This window comes from Anguilla anguilla, chromosome 8 (assembly GCF_013347855.1).
Source record: "Anguilla anguilla isolate fAngAng1 chromosome 8, fAngAng1.pri, whole genome shotgun sequence".
Lineage (NCBI taxonomy): Eukaryota > Metazoa > Chordata > Actinopteri > Anguilliformes > Anguillidae > Anguilla > Anguilla anguilla.
Window position 1 is genome coordinate 46,386,440 of NC_049208.1, and position 9,588 is coordinate 46,396,027.

The 9,588-nt window shown below is 43.5% G+C and overlaps 1 protein-coding gene across 1 annotated transcript; it reads right to left on the reverse strand.

Annotated features, from left to right (window-relative positions):
* Positions 1-614: 614 nt before the first annotated feature.
* LOC118233315 (induced myeloid leukemia cell differentiation protein Mcl-1 homolog) lies at positions 615-5,250 on the reverse strand. The gene is made up of 3 exons (XM_035428887.1): positions 4,607-5,250; positions 1,495-1,745; positions 615-1,384 (listed from the first exon to the last, which is right to left on the reverse strand). The coding sequence occupies exons 1-3, from the start codon at positions 5,100-5,102 to the stop codon at positions 1,268-1,270; spliced, it is 864 nt and encodes a 287-aa protein (XP_035284778.1). The 5' UTR covers positions 5,103-5,250; the 3' UTR covers positions 615-1,267.
* Positions 5,251-9,588: the final 4,338 nt, after the last annotated feature.

Genomic DNA, 9,588 nt, shown 5'->3' on the forward strand with positions numbered 1-9,588 from the left:
ACAATGTTGAAACTTCAGCCCATTTTCGTGGTTGTTTTTCGGACCTTCCCCATCCCTGTAATGTCTAAAAACTTTGGAGGAAATTGCTTCAGTCTGTGCAAAGACAAAATGTGCCACCGGAACCATAAGCCGCTTGTTAGACTGAAGTAAAATGAGTTTAATTTTTTTTTTTAATACATAGAATTTTTTTATAGAGTCCCCAATCCCACAGTACCCTTCAAAGACGGGCACATTTTTTTGTGTATAAACGTGTCACAGGGAGTGTGCCAGTAACCTTCGTGGACGTCATTTTCTGATCTGGTGGACAAACGTAGGGCACTGATGTACTCTGTGGAGGACAAAAATGCCACAACTGTGGCGGGTTGGTGCAACTCGAGAGCTTGTAGCGAATCGTTCTACGACTGGAAATGAATTCAGCTCTTCTCCGATTCATCAAAGGCAAATCACACGCTTCCAAGAACTTACCACCGACTGAAATACCTGACCCATGTTATGGGGGTCAGGACGAGAGGTTATGGATCTCCAACTCCAATCCTGAGGCATTGGTTTGCTCCCCCCCCTCCCCCCCCCTCCCCCACACACACATCCTGTCCAAAAGAAAATTCCAGTAGACATTTAATTTTGATGTCATTTTTTTTTATTCAAAAAGCAAACCGCTTCTGTGGGGCAATGGGTACCCAAAAGACTGATGGCCTGTATCAAGCAAAGCACCAAAAAAATATAAATATTTATTTCTATTTACAGATGAGATGCTTTAGCTGAACAACAAAAAAAATAAGTGGGTGGTTATCATAAAAATGCCATTTGTATTAATACAATCAAATCAACAATAATAATAATAATAATAATAATAATAATAATAATAATAATAAATTCAATGTCATGATTCAACAGGTTTACAGTCATAGTCTCTTCTGTTAATCAACGTATTAGAACTCCGCAGCTCCTGGGAAGCTTCCACATCATGCTCCTTTCAAAAAGTTTCATTAAGATAACCACCCAAGCTAACGGCCACACACACAGTCCCATCAGCGGCGGGCGGGGCGCGGCGGGTCCACAGCGTTTTCGGAAGTCCATGGAAACCGACTTCCCACACTTCCCGACATCCCACAAGCTCTGGCGGGATGTCCTGGTCCGTTCGGCGGTCATCGTTCACTCCATACGCGCCGTGACGCCCCCCCCCCCCCGAGACCGTCCCGCCCCTGCCGTTTAGACACCACCCCGTAAGGAGATTTGAATGGCAGCGCCCCTATCTGGCTGGGCGGATTCACCGGATCAGGAAGGCGAGCCCCGCCCCTATGCCGGCCACGCCCGCGAACGCCATGAGCGCGTTCCGCACCACCGACTCGGGGTCCTCCACGTGGAAGAACTCCACAAATCCATCCTGCGGAACCAAAAAAAAACACTTTAGAATCACTTGGCAATCACAGCTAAGGCGAGCCAAACTCCCGAGAAGCTTCGTTTCCATTCACGTTCAGGGACTCCCGTACTCACCCATCCTTTGTTGCTTAGCAACCAGTCCTGCTTGTTGGCGAGGAGGTAAGAGGAGATCTGGTCGGCGACGGTGTCCACGCACCGGTCGCGCCCATTCTCCTTCAGCCGCTTGCAGATCATGGCACCGAACGCCACCAGGCTCGCCACGCGGCCCCAGTTGGTGGTGCCGTCGCTGAAGAGGTTCTCCGCCACCGTGGTAACAAAGCTCATGTCATCCTCCCTCTGGTCCAGAGACAGCTTCTGGATCATGCCTGAAATGGGCAGGGAGAGAGAGAAATGTAGTGAACAGGCTTACATGGAGCACTGCATAAAACTGCTAGCGTCACTCCACACCACATGTCTGTAAAACCCTATCTCTGACCTCCTGTTTCCTTCCTCCATCTTAGCCACCGGTCGGGCCCTTTTTCCAATATCAACATTAGCAGAAAGAAAACAAACCCCGTGGGGGAAGAGACAAGCAGCTACAACCAAACTAACCACCCAGCCACTGTCACAATTTCAAGCTTTGGTGCGCCTCGGGAACAATTTGGGAACAAGTCTGAATATTCCACCAGCTCCTAAGGGCAAATATTCAAATGGTCAAACTTCGTTCTTTTGTGTTGTTGGTTTGTTTTTCCCTTTCATCCTGAAAGCACAATGTGAAACTGAAACAAAACTAACTCTGTGTAAATAGAACCCTGTTGCCATCTAGATAAAACCCACATTTCACTCAAACATTCAAATGACCCAATGCTAATATACACATATTAGTTTATACAAATTCTTTGTGACTGCATTACTGGGTTCCCAGGCTCTGCAGACGATGCCTGATGAGGGATACAAAGTCCACACTTATTCTTTTTTGAATTTTGAATTTTATGAAACTGATCCAAGGCAGCAAATAACTATCACAGCCAAAGTCTTGCGTGTGCTGGTCCTGTCTAAAATTTCTGCAAGATTTTGCAACAGAATGTTTTTTTATGGGGAAGCCAATGTATAATCTGCAACAGCTAAATATAGACAGATGCAACTTTGTCACTTATTTGGTGCATGGGGATAACAAAAAGGGGAAATAAATTTAATCGGGACAAGCCATTCGCTATTTCCATTCGCCTTCCAGTTTGATCCACGAGGCAGGCACTTGCAGTGTAGTCAGATCAAAAAACAAAGCAGTGTTTGTATCTGCACGCCACCTGAAATCTGAAGGTCTAACGTGAAGTTCTTTTTTTTTTTAAATCCAAGAATGGATGAGCTAGTGATCTCAAAACTGCGTGAAGCGCTTCTCTCCCCCATTGCGGCTAGTTCCGCCTCTGCAGCTTGGTGGGTACTGATAAGCGAGCCAATTAAGCGGAACTAGGGGAGGCCCCAGATTTCCGAGAAGCGCTTTCCGAAAACTGTTGAGGGGGGCGCTGGTTACTGTGGTCTGCACAGGAGGCCGCTCGGCTGGCTAGCTAAAAATACAGATTTCAGAGAAAGAGAATGACCGCACGGATGAACCGTTCAGATGCACACCAGTTATAGGCTTCCTGGTCCCCGGGTGTTAGCGGGGTGGAAAAAAAGCTAGTTTTCACCGGAATAAAATACAGCCGTACTATCCCAAGCAGCGCTACGGTCAACAAAATGAATGGCCCGTTGAGTACCAAGTTAAGCGGTGGGAGGTATTAAAAAAAAATCCACAAAACGCAAAGCAGATGCTTGCGGTTGACTCGAAAGGGAAGTCTGGTTTTAGAAGAATTCCATGAGTGGTGGGGTAAAATACAAATATACACGTCCGCTCGTATATGAATCAGATTGGTTACCATTACAAGCACCATCAACACAAGCCAACAGTTCCAACTCCGTGGAAGCCTTGCGACTGTTATTATGGAAAGAGCTTTATAGTCTAAGTTCTGGTTACAGTTCCGCTTCCGGGGGTTCACTAGGCAATCGTCTATATACCGCCCAAGATTCCACAAACCCCATAAGGAATACCAGATCGTGGTTTTCAGCACACCAAACTGTCAATCATAATCCATAGTGGTTCAACTTTATTAAAGTAACTTTAGAGCAATACGTCAGCGAAAACTGGAAATTGCATGGATACGTCAATGTCACAACCAAATACCAGCATTCGTTTGTCAGAAGGCCTCAGGCAGCTTCAGTGACGTGCGAAACGCCTTATCACAGTCACCTTGAGAGAAAAAAGCGATAGACTGATTTGTAAGTTAAAAGCCTGCCATATAGCCAACAGGGTTGTGGATGCCGAAGGCGTGACAGAGCGTGTCTGCAAGCACGTACACTAAAATTCTATTTGTTGTCTTTTACACTGAAGAGCAACTAACACATACCAAGTGCTGCAAAACGTGGCTTCGTGCACTCCAGCTTTATGTTCATTCATTATTCATTACATTCATTTGGCAGACGCTTTTATCCAAAGCGACGTACAAAAAAAGTGCATTTCATGGTCGTAGACAACTGCTGAACACGGGTTCAGTAAGGTACAATACTTATTTTGTACAGCTATTTCTAGCCGAGAACAATGAACACTATTCTGGCCTAAACTGTGGATCTGCGTGGCCACAACTGGTCTGGCAACACATTTTCTAGAATGTTCTTGTGAGTTGAGCAGAGATTCACAATGACTGCTTTCGTTCAAAATGCAGAATTTGCGAGCGGATTCGCAAACGTAGCACTCGCCGACTGACCGATTTCTTTTTTTTAATTGCCATCGGGTGGTGCGGAAGTGACGCGATTCTTTTGTGTGAATTTATGCAAATCAAATAGCTAGCCAACTAAAATGCATTACGAGTTATTCCTAAATTCATGGTAGTGAAACAGCCAATTGACATTCTTAGTGATTATACCGACCAAAACTAAAAATAGTTTGTTGCAGTCACCATAACTTAAGTAATATAATGAAGCCTTTAAATAAACCAGATAAATTATCTAACCAACAAAGGGTAATCTAGAGAGCGACCATGACCCAGAAATATAAATGAGCAATATAAATAATGAGCTCCCCTACTCATGCTGGACAAATAAAGCAATTCTGCAATTTGCTAGCAATTTTGAATAGACATAACCAGTGTAGCAATGCTAGCTAACCGTTCTTGCAACCTAGCTATAGTGATCCGCATTCATCCACATAATTTACCATTGTAAGCGATCTGATGTTTTCCAATGACATCGTTCACAACTCGCGTAAGCGTCGACAAAGCCTTGCTCCTGCTCCGCCCGGGCTGACTGAGTCCGGTGTAAATCCGAAAGAAATGTCCAAGTAGTTCCCGTGTTTCGCAGTCCAGTCGGTTATAGCCAACAGCCAATTTCACGCAGTCCGACGGCGAGTCCGGTGAAGATGGCAGGGACCCGTCCTCGTTGCCACTCGTTAGGAAGTGACTTTCCAACTTTAATCTATTCTTCTGTCCATTTTTTACAGGCTTGGCGACCGTTTGGTGACTCTCCACCTCATCCGACCAGTTATCCAGTTCGTCCTCCATTTGCAGTTTTGGTGAGACCATAGGCGTTCTAGAGGCCCCATGCTGGTAAATGGTGCAGGAGTAAATGCCATTCTCAGAGCCTCCATTTTGACCATAAGGGGAGAGAAGGCTAACGACACTCGTCGTAGCGCGGTTCATCGCAGACAGATTCATATTTACAAAGCAGGTACCTGATCTAGCTCACAATAAAAACGGGTTTAAATTTGCAAGAATCTGCGATAGTAATACAAACTAGTCTCCTTAGATCTCTCGACTCCGTTCTAATGAAGTCTGTCCTATGTGCGGAAGGAATGTGGATTGTGGGAAGGGTGGTGAGTGCTATATGAAACCTGTGAGTAACGCCCATTTTCCTTATATGGTTCCTTCCGTGGGTGGGAATAAGAAAAAACTCAACATTTTTCAAATGTTTTATTTATAGGTTATGTAACGGATTATGTCTGACTGGGGGAAATACAAATAGCCTAAACAATTCCCAGCAGGGGATTTCTAATTATGGGAAATCATTGACCTCTTGATACGTGATATGATGATATACATAGACATGATCTATCTGAAATTACATTATGTATTCTGATACAAATATAAAGGGATCAAATTTAAATTTAAACAAGACTAAGAAACGGATGAACAGTTTATGTGACTCATTCAGAATGTTCGTAGGCTACACTGCGTAGTTGTCTACGTAATCAGCTAAACCAGTGGTAACTAATCTTTTCAAGCCCAAGATCACTTTTTATTCCAAAATGTAAGCCGAGATCTACCACTCCGATATCTTCCAATTAAAACCCACTTACCACGAGTAAGACTGTTCACTGTCATATTTATTTTTGCAATTTCTGTTACGACAGGCTGTAGCCTACGTGCATACATACACACAAATAAAGACACAGCACAGTTATCTGTTCAATGCACAATATTCATATTTACAGTATCTGTTCAATGCACAATATTCTATTTAGTTTCTCAGTTCAATGAATAATATTCATATTTACAGTATCTTTTCAATGCACAATATTTCGTTTCTCAATTCAATGAATAATATTCACATTTACAGATACCTTGTCATGTTAGTCCTATAGTTTAATTTTTACTTTTGGAAGTAAAAAATAAACATATTGACGCTGAATGCACCTTAACTAACATAACAACATCGATATGGCTGAGGGTTCGGTGAAAAAGGAATCAAAAACGTATTATTTCCACCAGAATGGGAGCATGAATTTCTTTTCACGTCAGCGAATGAGAGGACTATATGCCTCATATGCCAACAGGCGGTAGCCTTGTCAAAACGTGGCAACCTGGACGTTTCTGTAGCTGCCTTGCTTATTGCTGTAGGCGCGATGAAAAGCAACTGTTGTACTTTTAGCCCTCTTTTCAGTTCATAGATTCTTTTTGATCTTAATGCGCTGTTGAGTGGATACGAGTCTTTGAATTTAGCATGGGTGGTAAGCATGATGATGCTCCAGGTTGCTACTTTTATTTTTTTATTCGTGTGACTCCAGTGAGATACATTTTATCATGTCATGTTAAATCATGTCCTAACATCGTTGCCCAGCACGCAATAAATCATATGGAATTGATAATAATAATAATAATAATAATCGTCATCATCATAACTATAATCATCTATGTTCTATAATTATTGCATTTCCACACATTACGAACGCAGGTGTATTCATATTAAATATTTTGAAATAGCCTAGAATGAATTTTCTTTTGTGGGGTGAATTAGTTCATGTTTTTATCTTGTGTTGATTTCGTTTTCACAGTGTTTCTCCATCAGAGGAGCATACATGGTTGAAATTCAATTGCTTATCTGCCCTCGTCCAGTTGGGCACTTTCAGCCGATAACGTTCAATGGCAGTTCCTGTCTGTGGCCACCTATGTCATCAATCCACAATAAACCGGTATATGTCGCGACTGTATAAATATTTCCGAGGAATGCGTCACTCGCCCCCACCGTGTTGTGACACAGTTACTTTCACCTTTCCCCTGCATTACGAGGTCTACTGTTATTGTGAAAGGGTGGGAGATTGTCGTGACAGGGGAGGCTGACCGGCTGACCGGCGTTACATCTAGGTGAAAGGGCACAGCGTGAACTCCCGAGCCAGCAGTCACGTTGGTGAGTCAGTAATTAACCCCTGTGGATGCGGCCCCGTGTAATGTCGCGTTTCACCGTCGCGAATACGAGATGAGATTTACAAATCATTCTACTGTTACACTTTATGGCACAAAACTGTTAACGCTGAGGGGAAACAAGACTGCCACTTGTTCTTATTTCTTTTTAAACACGTCAGGATACACAGCTCCTCGGAGACGATCTGGGAGTAAAAATACTGGACACTAAATCTTGAGTTTAACATATTTTATATCACCGCGAGGAATCAATATCACTGAACAATTCACTTCATGGTGCGATGCCGGCTTGAGCGTCTCGTTATTAGGGTTCAAACATGACGTAGGCCGCGTGTCCTGATTGGGCGTTTTCTCTGATAATTTGGTTTCTCAGCTACTAATATACGAAGCGCAGTTTCATTACTTGTTTTACGGATCAATTGCGAGGCTACGTTCACTCTACCAGGGTGTCATCTTGCTCAGTTTTCATGATAATTGTGAGGCACTGGGTTTTTGCCATCAGTTTGTTGCAAATAATATTATAAATGATTCCATGATTAACTGTTCCAGGTAGGAAGCTTTCAGGACTACAGGCTGAAAGTTTGCTCTCCTTCAGCCGACTGGGTGAATACCACGGCTGCTTTCAGCAGTCTCCTCTGAAGGGGGGGGGGGGGGGGGTGCTTTGGCAGGGCAGATGCCTATCTAAGTGGGTTTCAGAAGTCTGTTCTTCTGGGCTCCACAGACCCCCCCTGAGCCATCATGTACTGTCTGCAAGCTACAAACCAGCTGTCTGCTGAACCAGCTCTGTCCCCGTTCCAGCCTCCGCCCACCCTTTAGACTGAGATAAGATACCCAGCGCCGGGTCTTTGATCAGTCAATGGTTCATTCACTCAGGAATTTCATTGGACACAGCGACTTGATTACACGCAGGCCGCGTTTGATAAGGCAGGGTGGCGTGCTGCGATTCTGCCCAGTGACATCATTTCTGGAGGCAATGGTACAGTCTGTACCAATGCACTTTTTTTCTGTATTTGGAGGGCTGGAAAGTTCTGGGACCTGCTGGACAGAGGCACTTAAAACAACCAAATACACAGCGAGGAAATCAACCAAACTTTTAAATGCAGAAAGCAACTTTCCAAAGCAACTTTTAAAAACCCCAAGGCAGACATATTTAAACTTATATTTATTTGTTAACATGCAAAAGTTTTAGATTACCTGTTATAACTGGTTGTGAGTGCTTGTGTGTGTGTGTGCATGTGTGTGTGTGAGAGAGAGAGGTGTGTTTGTGTCAGACATTACTAAATCAATTTTTTTTACATTTCAGGTAACAGCAAACAATATCAAATTTAGGCAGTTCAAATATCTTGAATGCTGCCCACTACCATGAGTTACCAAAAACACAAATCAAGGTAAGTTCCAGAGGTGGAAAGTCCCGGGGTAAGAAAATGAAACGCGTACGTTTCTTCCACCCACACGTCCAGCCAATTTCACCAATCAGTTCTACCTCCTGGCTGCAGAATTGTGCCAATTAGCAAAACCAGTCGTTTGGAACAAAATTCTGGGGAGGACTTTTACTGAAACGGAACCTATCTGGATTTTCCACTGGTGGTAAGTTCTGTGGAAAATTCCCCATCAACACACCTGGCAAGGAAAAACCTGCAGAGAATTCCAGAAGTGCTTGGAACCTTTAGAGGGATCCTTTGCTGCCCCCTAGTGGCCAGCATCGCCAATTACTCTGAAATCAAATATATTTTTTTAACAGAGTAGTCCAAAAGACAGGACTGTACAAGTCATCTTCCAAAAATACGCTAACATGCCATACCAGTGCTGAACAGGAAACAAATCAACAACCCCAGTAAATGCTTCCTGTGTCATTTTAATCAGATATTTATCCAAATATGTCAGATTTTGCCAGAAAGGGCCACTGCCCACCGGCATTGCAGTCAGTCTTATTTAAACTCACGCAGAGATAAGGATCTTCAATTCAGCAATAAAATATGTTGAATTATTGGGACGAAAATAGTGGTGTCACACTGAATTTGGAAATACTACGTCCACCCTTGAGGTGTCACAGGATTCCTGAAATCCACTTTTTTTTTGTATGCCAAAGAAACCCCTCACCCCAACCACCATGGTGATTGGCTGAGACGTTCTACAGTGACTGTAAATCCGATACAGTAATGGTTAATGAAACAGCTCCTTGCACAAACCGTTATTTACAAATAATCTTACGAAGTATGTAATACTGCATCATCAATTATTGTTACTGTATGTTGTAACAGTTGCATAAAAGCAAAACGGCACTCCAAGGCCGTGCTGTATCATGCATAGTCACGGCAACAGGGGGTTTGCAAACACACCGTTTTTGCGCTGTGCCTAGCAACACCCCCTGTGGGCATGACTGTATCCACGATACAGCATGGCCTCCAGTGCCACATTGCTCAATTCTGACACAGCGAATATCCTTTAACACTGGTGTGCATAGACATAACAAGGTGAAGAACCCCACAGAAAGCACCCGAAG